General features: G+C 40.6%; 1 protein-coding gene across 18 annotated transcripts in view; it reads right to left on the bottom strand.

The window, feature by feature from the left end:
- The window catches only part of LIMCH1 (LIM and calponin homology domains 1), a 339,850-nt gene that overhangs the window by 39,568 nt on the left and 283,582 nt on the right, over positions 1-16,700 (bottom strand). For all 18 annotated transcript variants that reach the window (XM_054553854.2, XM_054553846.2, XM_054553849.2 and 15 more), the window contains 4 exons: positions 16,099-16,225; positions 14,444-14,601; positions 13,827-14,235; positions 10,122-10,337 (listed from right to left, as the gene is read on the bottom strand). In XM_054553854.2, coding sequence (XP_054409829.2) covers positions 10,122-10,337; positions 13,827-14,235; positions 14,444-14,601; positions 16,099-16,225 — 910 coding nt within the window. The remainder of the gene's footprint in view (positions 1-10,121; positions 10,338-13,826; positions 14,236-14,443; positions 14,602-16,098; positions 16,226-16,700) is intronic.

The raw sequence follows: 16,700 nt of genomic DNA, 5'->3' as shown, positions 1-16,700 counted from the left end.
TTTCACCTCTAGAGTCAATGGACTTCTCCTCCAAATTTGACAATTTCTGTTTATGGCAGCAGTTCTTCCCATCACATAAACTTTGAAGTGATCTTTGACTCATACCTCATGAATATTCACCATTTGCCAAGTCCTTCTAAGTTTCTAACATACTAGTTTTCATATCAATCATTTCCTTTCTGTTTCTATGGCTGGGACTCCAGGTTTGCCTTTCTTCCTTGTTCTCCACCAAGAACTCTCTGTGATTTGAACCTCACTGTCCAATCCACTTGGCACATCACTGTCATGTTCATCTCCATGGCACCTGCAGTAATTACTCTAATGCTTGTGTTCCTCTCTCTCAGTGGTACTTGAATTGTGTCAGTTTTATGCTTGATGGAATTTATAATAGTAAAAAAAAATGGGAACAACTTAAATAATCCAATAATTGGGAATGATCGAATGAATTACTGCATGACCATAAAGGCAATATAATCATGAAAAAATAAGATGTTGAATAATAGTTAATGATATGTGAAAATACTTACTAATGATAGGAAATGTAAGCTGTATATATAGTTTGATGTTTACATGTATAAGATTACATGTATAAACTGTATATATAGTTTGATGTTTACATGTATAAGATTACATGTACAAGATTACATGCCTGTACATAAACATATAGGAAAAAAAGATAGTATGAAAATACAAAAATGTTAATTGTGATTATTTTTAATGTGCTTAAATTTTGGGTGACTTTTCCTTCTTTTACATACATTTTATATATTCCAAATGTTCTATAATGACTATGTATTACTTCTGTAATTGGAAAACAAAATCAATGTAATTTTACATTGTCTTTCACTGGGAGCCAATTGACTCTAGAATGAAGTCCAAAATTATCCTATTACAATATTTACTTAGTAAAAATAAATAAAATGTTAAATTAAATACTAGCTAGATTATATTTTGACAATTAAAGAGAGCAAGTTAATGAGTATTGCATTTTTTGGTAGAAGTTTCTTGTAAAAAGCTAAAGTTAAATTTTAAAGTGTGTATGAAATATTGCATAAATTTTAAAAGGTTTTAAGATAAAGGCTAAAGTTGGTTTCAGAAAAGGCATTATTAACTCATAAAATATCCTCATGGGTTCTCAAGAACTATGAATTTATTCGTCTCTCATAAGCATATATATTTTATCCATAAATCAAATTTTGCCTCTCAAAATGAAAGGTATTTAAAGTTAATGCATTGGTGGAAACCATCACTGAATTCTTTAAAAACAAAGAAATTTTAAACAACAAAACTTTCAAGTTTCTAAAAGGTTTTACAATAGCATCTAGTGGCAAAAATGTGATTTTTCTTTGGAAGATGGAGTAGTTTTGAAATCCTCATAATTAGACAGGCATTTTCTAATGATGGATAGTCATGTATCAATTCTGGAAGAACATAATATTAAGTTAAAATGCACTTTTAAAACCCTAGGCAGGAAATATGCATCACCTTGGATTTTGTAATATTTTAATATATCAATAAGTCTGAGTTGAATCCCTGCAAGAGACTTCAATGAGTGAAAATAGTTAACTGGTCTCTTTGGTTATATTTAGGTTTTGGCGCGTGTGTGTGTTTACACTGTTTGCTGTATGAACCACCAACATGGCAGCGGGATTTGAAGATCAACCAGTTTAGCATTGCAAAAGAATAAGTTGGGTTTTATCATTTAAAGTGCTCTCTTGCACATGTAGAAATATTAATGCATGATGGTATTTTTGTTTTATGAGGTCTATATAGAAAATACTGGCAGAAATACTGATTTTTAGCTTCCCCTTCCCCACAAATGGATTACATTATAGAAAACTATCTGAGACGGGGAAGCAAATTTGCAGTTACATATTGATGAATGAGCCTCTTGAGAACACTGGTGTTTCCAAATACTATAAACAAAATAAATAACTACACAACAGGGCCAAAGCCTCACCAGACCAAAAATGAACAAAGAAATGAACATATTTTATTAAATCTAAAATGCCATCAATTTTAAGTTGTATTACTTTAGGTACTACTAAGAAAGAAAACACACCATCTGTTAACTATGATGCACTTTTGACTATAAGACAGATCTGATTTAGAGATGTTAAAATGTGAAAAGTGTGCCACTTAGAATCAATGAAATAAGATAATTCATGAAGCCCTTTAGACCTAATGTGTGATGCAAAAGGGACAGGGTGCTCAAGCACTAACTACTTCACTAAGGCTTATTGTACCAGCGCACCACATTCCAGCAATGTTTTACCACTTATGTATGCTGGAGAACTTCTGCTTTCAAGAATTCTCACATTTCTCAAGGCATTTCTGTATGGCTCAGCACTCAAATACTAAACTCCAGATAACTTACCTTATAAAAGGATGCTTTAAAGGTTACATCCTGACATTTGATACGGTAAATTGATAGTAGCAATAGCAGAAACTGCAATCAATATTTACTGTACTTGCCACGTGTCAGTGCTGTTGGGCCCTTCATAACGATTATCTCACATAATTCTCAGTGCAGGCTTAGGAGGTAAGTACCAACATGATTCCCTTTATACAAGTGAAGAAACTGAGGCCTGGGAGGTTAAGCGACTTACTGAGGGTCATACCGCTAGAAGGCAGGGGAGGTGGGAACCCTGCCTGTGCTGGTGACCTCAATGCTCCACCATCTGGGCTTGGAGTCACACCCACTACAAGCTGTCCTCCAGTATTTAGAGGTTTTGATACATGAGAGGCAATCTATCACCTGAGAGTCTTGTTTATTGCTGAAGTGATTCAAACTGCTTTTTCCATTCCCTTTCTTTCCTCTACCTCCCACTCATTTATTCTGCAAAAGATTAGAACGCTCCTGGAATCTCTCCCCTTCCTAGGGCTCCTGGGGACTCAACTGCCCCCAGCCATCAGCTCATCTTGGGGATTTCTGTTCAGTTCACATTCTGAGGAATTAGGGGCCAGATATGTACGTAATCCTTGTTAAGTAAATAAATATTATGCATTATTTATGGAATGTATTCTCTCAGGCTTAGTTTAAATGTATGCTAGTCATCAAAATCTGGCTACTGCTAGCAAAATATTCAGATAAAGTAAGAGAAAAAGCAAGCAATTTGAATAACAGGAACCCATTTAAAAATACTTTATACACACAGAAAAAGAAGAATATACATTTTCTAAAAATCTTAGCATTAATTTCAGAGTGGCTGAGTAATAGGTAGTTGATGTTTTCTCCAGTTTTCTGTATTCTGCAATGTATATAGGCTATCTGTAATCAAGGGAAATCCCCAAAGCCAGGTTAATTAACTTATGTCTGGATACTCCATCCTGGAGGCTTATTACTTTTGTACTCACATCATTACTTCAAAGGAAATGAGTTCAAAGTTGGCAGGGATACACTCAGAGGTTTGCTTCAAACAAACCCGCCTTGATGGAAAAATGTGTTTTCTGACCTATTTTCTTTGGTTACAGCTCAACAGAGGAGAGCCCTTCCCTTCTCCAACTGGTAACACTTTCTCAAGAATGAAAACAAGTAAATAAAAACAGATCCCTGGACGTGAATGAATGAGAGCACAGAAAGGTTGCATGGGACTCAGCCAGGAGCTGGCTTCCCCTTAACAGAACGCGATCCAAACTGCCCGGGTGCCAGACTCAGCCCTGGGGCCTCAGGTGGGAGGTGGCAGTTTCCTGGCTTGAGAGAGACATGGTCTAGCCCAAAGCCTACCTGGCATCTGGCTGCTCATTTTAACTAGAATCTTGGTGGTGGACTGGCCCAGAGAACGACATTGGAAGATGTACTAGACATGTGAAGCAGGAGGGCAAGCACCCTCCTGAGACTGAGGGTCTGGGTGCTGGGCCTGTTTCTTGCATGGAGTTGCTGGTGAGCTCGGACTGATCATTTAACCTCTATGGGTTGGAACAAGTGATGTCCAACGTCCTTTCCCGAGCAACGGTTCTGTGACTCTGAGTGATTTCCTGGCTCTCGTCTTGGACAACTTATCTGGACACAAGCCTGGAAAATCAGTCTATTTATGCTCTGGCACTGCGGTGCCAGACCCAGGTGCCACATATGCTGTGCATGGGTTTCTCTTTTCACTTTTATACCTCCAAATATCTACTGCCACTGGAAGACAGGGAATCTATATGGAGAATCAGGCTCTCCATGTCTTAAACTTTTTTTTGTACTAAACTTTTCAAATTAAAAAAAAATGAGGGTTTGAGCCAGGTAACTGGAGGGATAGGCCAGGTTATTTTTTTATTTTCCCTGATGTATGCTTTCTCGAAATCTGTAAATGCATCTTTATCTAAATAAATTTAATGACTTTTGAAAATCATGAAATCTAGCAATCTTACAACTACTTCTAGATGGAGAAAACCAGTTTCTAAAGAAATGTTTATTGACATTTGCCATCTAAAAGGAATTTGCAGTTGGTCTCAGTTATAAGAAAAACAGCACCTACTCAAATGCCTTCACCCTGCTCTCACTGCAAAATGCAACGTTTCAAGAAAGATCCGATTGTCTGTTTTCCTGGATCAGAAAACATAAGTACTGAATTTTCAAGAGGAAGACCTAGAGCTTTTTCAAAATGGGAAAAACAGACCTACCTTGTGACTTAGTTTGAGAAAAACAGATGAAGTAGTTTAGATACCCAATAGGTGAGTTTGGCCCTTGGTCAATGAAGGAAAACTGCCACGAACCTGGTGGGATGGTGCTGACTAGGAGGGAGAGCACGGGCTACATCATTTGAGATGAGCTGCTGATAGAGATCTGATGAACAGGCATGGAAGGGAGTGACACAGGGGTCGATGGGTGGGAGTCTTAGGAGTTTAGGTGGCAGGAGGGGGCCAGAACTGGAAAGGGGGGAACAAAAGGAGAGGCAAAAAGAGCTGCAGGAAGGGCCGGGCATGGTGGCTCATGCCTGTAATCCCAGCACTTAGGGAGGAAGAGGTGAGAGAATCGCTTGAGCCCCGGAGAATTGCTTGAGACCTGCTTGGGCGATATAGTGAGACCCCATTCTCTACAAAAGGGGGGAAAAAAGACAAAAAAAAAAAAAAGAGCTGCAGGAAGAATCATGTAAGTGTCTGCAAGGACAACTGTCTTCTAGAAAAAGCTGTCCACATCTGTATGTTTTTTAGAGAATTACAATTGGAACAACGAGTTGAGTTAGAAGATTAAAAGGAATTCATCTCATCTGTATGAAATTCACGTCTGCTCAAGATGGTAATTTTGACCATCTTACTTTAATCCAAAAAACTTCATACTGATTGCCTTTTTGGGCTTCTGAAAAATGTATTAAATATTATAACTTCCTTACTCTCGCTTGTTGCATGACAATATTAAAGATAGCTGAGTGGCACCTGTGGTCTCTGAGTCACCCTGACAGTGTGCTAAGTGCTCTACAGACATGAATTCTCACAATAACCATCTGATGTCTATACTATTATTATGCTTCTTTTTAAATATAAATTGAGGCTTAGCCAGTTTGACTTGTTCAGGTGGAGTCTGACCTTTGATCTAGTGTATGAAGTATTTTTTTGTTATTTTCGAAAAGGGTCATTTTGGTGCCATTGAGGAAAGAAGAGCTTCAGATACAAATATAACTGACAGTGAATCAAGACAACATTGGAATAGCTTTGGGGGAGACATACCGAAAAATATCTTTCTGTAGGCCACTAAACATAGGATATATTAGCCATCAGATTAGAAGACCTTCTAAATTCTTTTACAGTCCTATATTCTAGGAGTCTGCTTGTGTGCTATAACATGATTTTCTTACAGAAGCCAATATTTTTAAATGAAAAAAAAGTGTGAGGTTTCCACTGGGCCTTTAACAGAGACGCTGAAATGAACAAAACCCCTGAAATATCTCAGGGACAATTGGGGGCGAAGGGATGGGGTGGCCACAGGAGGACCTGATCCCTCTGCCTAGAATATACAGCACCCTCATCACCTCTTATCCTTCTTGGGGTCCTCTGGTGGGCTCCTCACCACTGTCCATGCCTTTGATTCTGCCCTTTCTGGTGTGTAGAATAGCCCCTCATCCACTTCAACACAAATCCCACACTTACTGTCAAGTTTCAAAATCCACATCCCACACAAAACCTTCCCAGACTAAACTCAGCCTACGAGGATCTTGCCTGTTCCTTGCAATCTTATATTCCTCTGGTTTTCTTACTCCACCATCTAGTACAGACGTTCCATGACTTATAAGGTTACATTCTGATAAACCCATTGTAAATTGAAAACATCGTTAAGTCAAAGATGTACTGAATACACCCAACTTACCAAACATCATAGTTTAGCCTAACCTACCTTAAACATGCTCAGAACGCTTACATTCACGGTTGGGCAAAATCATCTGGAGATTCAGTGCACTATAGAGTATTGGTTGTTTACCCTCGTGATCTCGTGGCTGACTGGGAGCTGCGGCTCACTCACAACCACGCCCAGCATCATGAGAGTGTCCTACTGCATATTACTAGCCCAGGAAAAGATCAAAATTCAAAATTTGAAGTACAGTTGCTATTTAACATATATTGCCTTTGCACCATCATAGGATTGAAAAGTTGTAAGGTGAACCATCCTGAGTCATGAGTCCCTCTGTATTTAATTCTACGTTGTTCTATATACTTTTCTAGTGGCTTTATGAACATTTTTTTCCTAGCAAGTTTAGAAGTTTATTCTTCTATTTCAAAAAACAGGTAACAGGGTAGGTCCTTAATTCATATTTACCAATTAACAGGTGCCCATCTGCAAGGTAACTGCTATCACAATCTTATTACCATAAAGGTGATTCAACTGAAGATGACTGGGAATTATCTGGCATGAGGAGGTACAGACAAAGCATTTTTTTAAATTCCTAACTTAATTTAGGATCTAGTTCTAAAGTAAGAAAGTGACAGTCCCAAGAATTTCAAATGAGAAAGATGAGGTAGAAGGAAACTGAAGAGATGATATGATGTCATCCATAGTGCCCGTCCCGGGCCCAGATGCTGAGGCTCCACACGCAATCCCTTCCCCCAGCAGGTCTCGGGCCGCCCTTCTCTGTTGTTCTCCCTCCATTCCTGAATTCATGCTCCTGCCTACTGCTGCTGCTGTGCCCTTTGAACAGTTCTAGCTCACCCTAAAGGAATTGTGACATTTTAGTGGTGGGTGAAGCTACTCCTCTGTAGAGAGTGTATCTGTTGGGAATGCAGTTTTTGGAAGAAAGACACTATTTAAAAAGAAGAACACTAATCTTTTGACAGCCCCACAGAATCAGGCGAGTGAATTAGAAACAGAAAATGAAGTCCAAGCTGGTATCAATCTCTGGGAGGCCCTGAAGTGCAGCCTCCTGTTCTAAGCTGGCCACCATATTTTGCCATGATCAATTAATTCCTTTTTTTTTTTTAACAGGAGTATACTGGCTGTAACAGTCAAGAAATGCTTTGCTTGGAATCATGCACAAAGAAGTAAAATGAGGAGTAGGTTTACTGGAGAAGTGATTCTTTTAAAATGACTCTTGGGATAACACACTCTGAATGGAAAACTTGTGGTATCCTAAGTTGCATGTGAGTATGATGAGTATTTTAGTAATGAGCCAGTCCTATGTAGTACAGCTAACAACTTAGCTTATAGTCTGACAGACATATACAGAGATTTTCCCACACAGAAATTAATGCAATACCCCCTGCCATAGTTGATTTAAGAGCCTAAAGTACTATAGACAGGGTCCATAAATACTACTACCTATTCAGAAACATTAGGGTTCACTGAACTAGAAATTACTCTGAACTAGGCAATTTCTCCAAGGAAGAAATACACAAAAGGAAAAGACTCCCAGGCTTTTCTGAGTTTAGACCTGCATCCTTAGGTGACCCGGATCAGGCTGGTTTCTAGGAAGAAAGTCCTGAAGGCCATCCTTCTCCCTGTGATCATGTATAAACTTTTGAAAAAGCATAGTTTCTTTCAGATCGTGTAATTTTGCTTCTCTTAAAACAAGACACTTTGGGGGATATGTAATCAATGTGAAATCTTTTTAATGAAGGGAATTTAGAAAATGCTCATCATGAAAAATGGCAAAAGAGAAATAAGAACAGAATTATTAATTGTCCCTGAAAAGCAATGCCACCCCATGTCTAATTAATTTGGGGGGCTTCTAGTTTAATTTTAACAGCATAAGTTAACGTTTATCAGTTAAGTTCTCACACTGCTAGCAGAACTCAATATTCTGTCTCGTGATCATCTGCAAGAAATCTCTAGCAGAGGTAAGACGTATGCAAATGACAAGTCAAATGGAAGTCCAGGAAGTCCAAGTTCAGGAGAGACTCCGCATTGGCCTGGATCACAAAACTCTGCTCCTAGAGACTAGGAAACGCGTTACCATGGTGAGATAATGATTTTGGTCTACTCCCATTTGAATCTCTTTCACAGAGCACTTGGGTACTGCAGGGAAGAATTATATCTTCTCAACTCCTCTGAAAGAAACATAATTTTAGTCTTCAAAAGACTAATCATAAAGGAAAAAAATAATGATATCCAGCCTTCTAGGTGGGTTTTAGCTAGCTGGGTCACACAACGCTCAGCTCCCTTGATGACGGAAGAAGTTTCCTTTCACACCAAACCTTTCTACGTCCTGGGGGAAAATATCTTGACAGTTTTTCCCTTCTTGTAACTATAATATAAACCCAAATGCTATATATAAATTAGAACAGCAGAAACTCAGCCTCTGGTGAGGACAAATGAGGTTGAACAGAGTCCAGCCCGCACCCCGAAAGAAGGGCTGTATCTGTGTAGTGACAGCTTTGGTTAGATTAGTGAAACCAGCATGAGTCTTTCTGGTGAGAGATGGAAGAAAGTGTAATTTTCCCAATGATGCCTTCTACTCCAAAGAAACAAATATCACGTTATTTTGAGTTCACTTTTCTGCAGTACCTGAATTAGCATACATTTTTTAGCTTTGCCATTCAATAGTACTCTCATGCTTTACATTACTTTCAGCTTTTAAATGAATTTTTGTTTCTTTAACTAATAAGAAAAAGGCCCTTTTATAAATATATCGCCGGGGATGGAAAGCTAGATTCTGATAGCACCAGTTGTTTTCAAATGGCACTAACAAGTCTAATGAAGTCCTAAATAAACAGGGGGGAAAAAGGTATTTTAAAGATTTACTTATTCTTCTATAACACTGGACACCAACAGTGAGACAAGAAAAAGTAATTTCTGGCTCATAAATTGTAATACCTTCCATTATACCAATGATACAGGTTGAATTGTGTCTCCCAAAATTCATATTATGGAAGTCCTAACCCTTACTACTCAGAATGTGACCTTTGGAAACAGGGCTGCTGCACATGTGATTAGTTAAGATGAGGTCACACTGGAGGAGGGTGGACCTACTCAGTATGACTGGTGTTCCTCTAAAAAGGGGAAATTAGGCCAGGTGTGGTAGCTCATGCCTGTAATCTCAGCACTTTTGGGAGGCTGAGGTGGGTGGATCACTTGAGGTCAGGAGTTCAAGACCAGCCTGGCCAACATGGTGAAACCTGTCTCTACTAAAAATACAAAATTAGCTGGGTGCAGTTGTGCATGCCTGTAGTCCCAGTTACTTGGGAGGATGAGGCAGGAGAATCGCTTGAAGCCTGGAGGCAGAGGTTGCACTGAGCCAAGATCGCGCCATTACACTCCAGCCTAGGCAAAAAGAGCGAAACTCCATCTCAAAAAATAAAATAAAATAAAATAAAATAAAATAGGGAAATCTGAATACAGACACATCCACAGGGAAAACACCAGTTAAGACAAAGGCAGAGAGGGGGATGACACATCCATAAGCCCAGGAACGTCAAGATTGCCAGCAGCCACCAGAGGCTAGGAGAGAGACCTGGAACAGAGGCTCTCTCATGACCAGTGGAGGGAGCCAACCCTGCCAACACCTTGGTTTTGGACTTCTAGCTACCAGGACTGTGAGACAGTTTCTGTTGTTTAAGCCACTGAGTTTGTGGTACTTACAGCAGCGCTAGCAAACTAATACGCCAACACAGAAAGAAATGGTCATTATCATGACCTACTTATTTTTAAAAACAGGTTCTTTCACCATGGAATTATCCCAAACGGAGACGGGGAAATGTTTGGTTCTTACTGCGAGCTCTTGGGGAACAGAGTTTGGCTTCTTTATGTTGATCTCGATGCTACCGTTGTCTTGTTTCAGCTCCAGTGGAGACCCGTGAACTCTGGCCACACCTTCAAACATCTGGGATTTGGTTAAGGAGTGGGCAGGTGCCACCGTGGGACACTCTCTTTCCTTCTCCTCCTCTCTATGAACCGTCTCTCCATTCACACTGACTTTCCCATCTACCTATAAAAGCCAGAATGAACAAAAAACATGCTATATATACCCCAATCAAAGACTGTAACAAAACAACACGTTCAGAATTACCTCAAAAGATGATCATTTAATAACCAGAGTCCAATCAAGAAAGAGGTCTCTTAAATGTTCTGATGGGATCTATGAGTTAGGGCTTCTATAAATGCTATCTTTAAGGGCCTCCTTAAAAGGTAGTTGGCCTGCTTGGGCCACTTCACTTTAGATTCCATTTCATGTTCACCTCATTTATGGTCTGCTTTTATTTTAAAGTACAGAAAACCGAAGAATCTTAAGTACAAACACATGCCACATATTGGGGTTCCAATGCTGTTTCACTTCAGTTCTGATTGCTATTCCACAATTTTGACTGTTTTTCTGGCTAGCATATAAATGAGGCGGAACTTACCACAGATCAGGAATATTTTACAGCTTATCCGATGGTGGTAGCAGGGGCAACAGATACTTTTTTTGAAGCTAAGGCAGAGGGCAAGGGATCTGAGATTATGCTCTGTTACAGTGAATCTCTATTTCTACTTACTTTTATAACCTCCATTTTTTAAAGAAAAAAAGACCATGCACATTAAAATATTTTTGTTTTGCACTCACATCGAGGGGAGGCAGTTGGAGCAAGAAAGGGAAACCAGAGAGGGTGGTTAGCCTGGCTTACTGAAAGGCATCTGGAAATCTCGGTCTTGAAATTTGAGGCAGAAAGTAGAGTGGTTTTCAGAGGGAGCTGTGCAGTTACGTGACCTGATTGAAACCTGGCTCTACCATTTAACAGGCATGGAATCTTCAACAGGTTTCCTATTCTCTGTGCTCTGATGCAAAATTTAAAGTAACAGTATCTTCCTCATAGTGCTGTTATGGAGATTTTATGGATTATCAAATGTACAGAATTTAGAACAGTACCTGACACATTTTAAGTGCTTAACTATTAGCCATTATTATTATTAGGCCTCTTATTTATTTATTTATTTATTTATTTATTTATTGAGATGGAGTCTCACTCTGTCACCCAGGCTGGAGTGGAGTGGTGCAATCTCAGGTCACTGCAGCCTCCGCCTTCCTGGGTCAAGCAATTCTCGTGCCTCAGCCTCCCAAGTAGATGGGATTACAGGCGTGTGCCAACATGCCTGGTTAATTTTTGTATTTTTAGTAGAGACAGGGTTTCATCATGTTGTCCAGACTGGTCTCGAACTCCTGGTCTCAAGTGATCTGCCTGCCTCGGCCTCCCAAAGTGCTGGCATTACAGGTGTGAGCCACATTGCCCAGCCTCATTAGGCCTTTTAAAATCTTTTAAAAGAAATAATGGAAGGCTGGATATTAGTTATAGTTTATTTACCTTAAGCCACTGGTCTTTCTACTCTATTATTTGTTACCCATAAAAAGAAATTTAAATCACAACTCAGCACACACACACACATAAATATAACTGAAACAGAAGTTTCCCCAAGCAATTTTTCCTTCCTTGTGTGACATAGGAAGTGTCACAAAAAAAAAAGTTCTTTTTTTTTATGTTGGCTTCAAACCACTAAACTGATTTTATAACCTAGCAACAGGTGGTAACTCAGTTTGAAAAACACCGCCTTAAACTATTTCTCTTGATCTTCCTTTATCCTTAATTCTGTTGTACTGGAAAAACAATGGAGCCTGTATTCCCTGCCCTGCCCTCCAAGAAGACACACACACACACACACACACACACACACACACCCCCCCCTACCCCTTAGCTTCTGTCCTGGCATTATTAGCTGGTAACAACGGTCTGATTTGCATGTTACTTTGACCTTTGACCAAAGTTGCTGTCCATGCACTCAGTAATGGAACTGTAGGCCATCAGTAGAAATACTAGCCCGTGAGGCCGACGACGAGGCAGGGGACTCCCACTAGTGAGTGGTGAGGAGTAATCTCCAGCTCTAAGAAGGCCTGTGCTCAAATTCTATAATAACCCCCTCCATGGAAGTGCTTCCTGAGGCCGCCATACCACCTTGCTCCACTTTGCCGCAGTGGTGAAGAACAGAGTTTTCTCAGAGCTGAAGTTCTGCCATAAAATCATTCATGCTAATTCTTCTGTTTAAACGATCACTTTGCACTATTTAGATAAAGGAGGGAAAGTGGACATCTAGATTGTATGATCAGATGCCTTGGAAATCCAGTTAAATAAATGTATTCTCCATCCTATTCTGGGCCACCTCAACATAGAATCTTCCTTCAGGAAATACCATAGCCATTCATTATCATAGGCCCTAGGTGAAGGAAAGCTTCTGAAACACTTAGGTGGACCACTGAGCACACATGAGCATGTGTGTGTCTATCTGCGTGTGTGTGAGTCCATATGATTAGTAGCTCATCTTCTCAGGAAAAATTCACTTATTTATTAAGGAGCACTTGCTGAGTGCCTACTCTGTCCTGGGCACCTGTGTCAGGCTCTCAGGATGAAGCCATGAATGACAGAGACATGGCCCCTGCCCTTATAAGGGGTCAAACAGCTCAATGCGATCCAGATGAGACAGTCTGGACATTTTGTTTTATCAAAGCCTAAGATAGAGATTTCTGAGATACATTCAGAGTTATTTTAGCAAAAGTCAGAAAGTGTGGTTTTGTTCTCTTTGAAATACAGCAAGGAAGCTACATGGCATCACACTGCTCAATCAGTTACGAAAACTTTTCTATGTAATGGTCACATCTCCGAGTAACGCATTCCACCTCTGTTTATTACAAACTCATTGAGTGCAAGGACAAGGGGAACTGATTTTTCTTTATAAGTCAAAAGAACTTAAGACAAAGGATGAGTGCTTCCTCCTGATATAAGGGAAAGTACTTGAATTTGAGGAAGTGAAAAGATGTTTGGTTTCCACAGGTTCTCCAGTCTGGAACACTATTTTACACACTCATTAGCAAAACAACCCAGTTTCTTTCCACTTGTTTAAAAAAGCTGTCTCATTTGAGGACCAAGTATGTCCCATGTTCCCATGTGTTCCTTGTATTTTTATCAATTGCAAAATCTTTTTGGATGCTACAATGTCAAATGGATGCTGAATGCCAATTTCTTCCTAAAAGAGAAGTAGCTGCATATACTTCTATTTGAACCAAAAGCAAATAAAATTTTGTTTTGAGGAGTCTGCCATACCTCCCGATACCTAGAAATACTAGGGTATCACTAAATTAGGGTTTTTACCACTAGTACAGAGAAATCATGCCATTATATTAAACTAGAAAATAGACCTTGCTCATGGAGACGACTCCACTATCAATCTTATAGGAGTCCATCTGTATTAACAACAGCAATTGAGGGAAACAGCTGTCCCTTAAGCATTTACAAACCAAATCTCCAGAGACCTATGACTTTCACAGCTGTAAATGTCAACACATTTTTCTTTTGTATGGTAAAAAGAATGACATTTTCTTGAGTCATGATGCTTCTTTCCATCGACTCCCTGGAGTTCAGCTTTGGTTCTACTCTTAAGGAACTTGTCCTACCTTAAAGGTCTTCAGAACATCTTGAGAATTTTTGGGCTGGGAGTAAGGCTTGGGTGTCAGCATAGGCACTGCTTTGGGAGTGACAGTTTTGCTTGGAGACCCACTGCCTGCTGACATGCTGGTATCCAGAACACTGGCACGAGCAATGGTGGTTTCAACAGTGGCAGTGAATTTGGGAGGAGGCAGTGACTGTTGCCGCAGGTATTTCATGGGGTTGGGGTCATTCAGGAAGGAGGATAAATTTGGCTCTGTTGAATGGCTTCTTTCCAGAATTTTTGGCATCTCCAAGCGTTCAAGAACAGCCTCACTGATGGTGAACCTCTCAATGTACTGTTGAAGGATCCCCTCTGCCTCCTCCTGGGACCGAGCATTCTTATATGCTTCGTGCAACTCTCTCTCTCTCCGCTCTCTAAAGGACATAGAAGGGAGAAGCAATAACAAAGTCAACTAATGAAAATTGCAAAGAAGACCTTGGTAGAAAAGAAGGTAGCACCGAAGAGACAGTACAGGGAATATAAAATGTTACTATCAGAAACTTTGTGACAGCCAATAATTTTTAGAAAAAAAAAACACCTAGATAATATTGTACATTAAAAACGACAACAGAAAGAACTCACTTTTCTTGAACAATTTCTCTGTAGGTTTTGATGCTTTTCCTTCGTTCACTTGTCCCATCTTCTCCAGCCAGTAACTTCTCCATTTTTTTCCTTTCTTCCTCTTTCTTGATTAAGTCCTGAGAAACACTTCTTCTACGACTCTTCCAACGAGCCAGGTCCTGGCAGGGAAAGAAAGATATAATATTCTTCTTCAGACTTGCGCATAATTCCATTTCTATTCTTCAGAGTTTAGTCATTTCTACTCTTTAGAGAACTGACTATGGGCCCAGGCACTATAACACTGTGTGCGCTCCCACACAATCCAATGTAAGTCTGGTTGGAACTGGAAGCCCTCAAAGGCAGAAACATCCAGATACTATCTACAGTATCCATAGCAGGGCTGCACATTTATTTAAATATGGCCGTGTGAAATATGCAATCACATTTCATGTCAGTTGCCAAATTTCAGAGAACTGCCTCACAAGGTAACTGTAAGAAACTTCATTCCTTCCTATTTATAACCTCTGCATTGTGAACAGATTTGCTGACAATAGAATAGTAGGGATTCATTTATACAGTTTCCACACGGAAGGTAGTCAAGGCAGGAAAAAAACAGTTTTGGAGTCTTTAGATCTGGTGATTCTATATGTATTAATTCATCTGATCCCTACAACAACCTCACCACAATCCTACAGGTAGTTATAGCATAATGATGAGGAGTGAGGATTCTGGAGTCAGATGGATGGGGTTGCAGCTGTGGGAAATAATCCCAGCTCTATCTTTTCCATGCTTTGGAATCTCAGGCATGTTTCTTAGTCTCCCTGTGCCTCCATTTCCTCCCCTCTAAAGTGATGATGATAATAGCACCTATTCTTACAAGCTTGTAGGGTTAAATGTGAAAATAGATGTAAGGTGCCAGGCACATAGCAAGTGCTCAAGGTATTTTAGACATAATTGTTACTGTATTTGATCAACTTTGGAGAACTTAACTTTTTAAACTAAAGGTGGAGTCAAGTTTGCAATAGCTACCTCCAGAGTGCTTTGTGAGAATTAAATGAAATAATCCACTCTCCCTCCTCTCTCCCCACTTTGGCTCTCAGCACACAATCTCAAAGCCCTCATCAGCCTCTTTAGCCTTCCTTCCCTGGTTCTAATCGTGGCTCCCTCACTCGCTAGCTGTGTGACGTTCAGCAAGTGACAGCTGTGCTGGGATTCATCTGTGGAATCGAGGACAATAAGAGTTGCTAGTTCATTGAGTTACTAAGAGGATTAAATGAATGCATGCAAAGTACTTAGAACAATGCCTGGTACTGGTACACGTTTGATGTTGGTCATTGTTATCATTACATCATCATCATGATCAATTTCAAATATATAACCTCAGAAGATAGTGCAGCCTCAATTCTACATCCCATTCCAGTTTCCTGCCTCCCCTCCCCTCTTTTGTGACCAAGCTTCTGGCCAGGGTGTTTGCTGATTACATGTCTGGGCCATCACTCCATACCTTCACGCTGCTACTCACCTTCCTTTGAGTCCCACATTTACCATGTCACGTTTTGAAACCCTCTAGGGGCTCCCTTCCCCCGCATGGCTTTCAAGTCCACGTCTACCCACCCGGCTGGATTTTCTGCTGCCAGAAGCCTCCCCGCTGCCCGCGCGCCTTGGCCGGAACTCACATCTTGCCATTTGTCGTCCTCTTCCTTCAGCTGGTTATTTATCAGCTGCAGCTGCTCCTGGCGGGCCCTGCTGTGCGGCTGCACCGCGGCCTCCTCCTCACACCGCATGTCAAACATGCTGGTGCTCCTGAGTGCGGAGAGAGCGAACACAAGGGGGACCGCGATCAGCGCCCGTCGCGTCTCCGTGCGCCTGGGAGTCCTGCCGCGTGAGGGCGCTACCGGGCTTGGAAAACTGCCCCCTTCCCGGGCTGCGCGCAGCGCGTGATTGGCGGCGTGTTCTGGCCCCGGGCGGGCGGTGGGCGTGCTGGCACCCCACCGCCTCCTTTTGCCGCAAACGCCAAAATGTGACCGTCTTTGTCTTCAGTGATGTCACTGAGTCAGGTCAATATCATTTTATGTGTAGGTACCAAAATAGGTTTAAAGAAGAGCTAGAAAAATAGTATTTGAAGCCCCAGGCTCCTCTCATTTGGAAATGCATTTAAAAAATAAAATTAAGATAATTAAAAGGTATAACCTGGGTAGAATTTGTGGGGAAAGAGGGCGGTGTTCCGTGAAGTAAAACTTTATTACGTTAAATGCTTCTTTGTGTAGAAAGCTGGCTT

Source organism: Pongo abelii, chromosome 3, assembly GCF_028885655.2.
Source record: "Pongo abelii isolate AG06213 chromosome 3, NHGRI_mPonAbe1-v2.0_pri, whole genome shotgun sequence".
NCBI lineage: Eukaryota > Metazoa > Chordata > Mammalia > Primates > Hominidae > Pongo > Pongo abelii.
The sequence above is the reverse complement of the archived record's forward strand: the minus strand, read 5'-3'. Positions and strand labels throughout refer to the sequence as shown.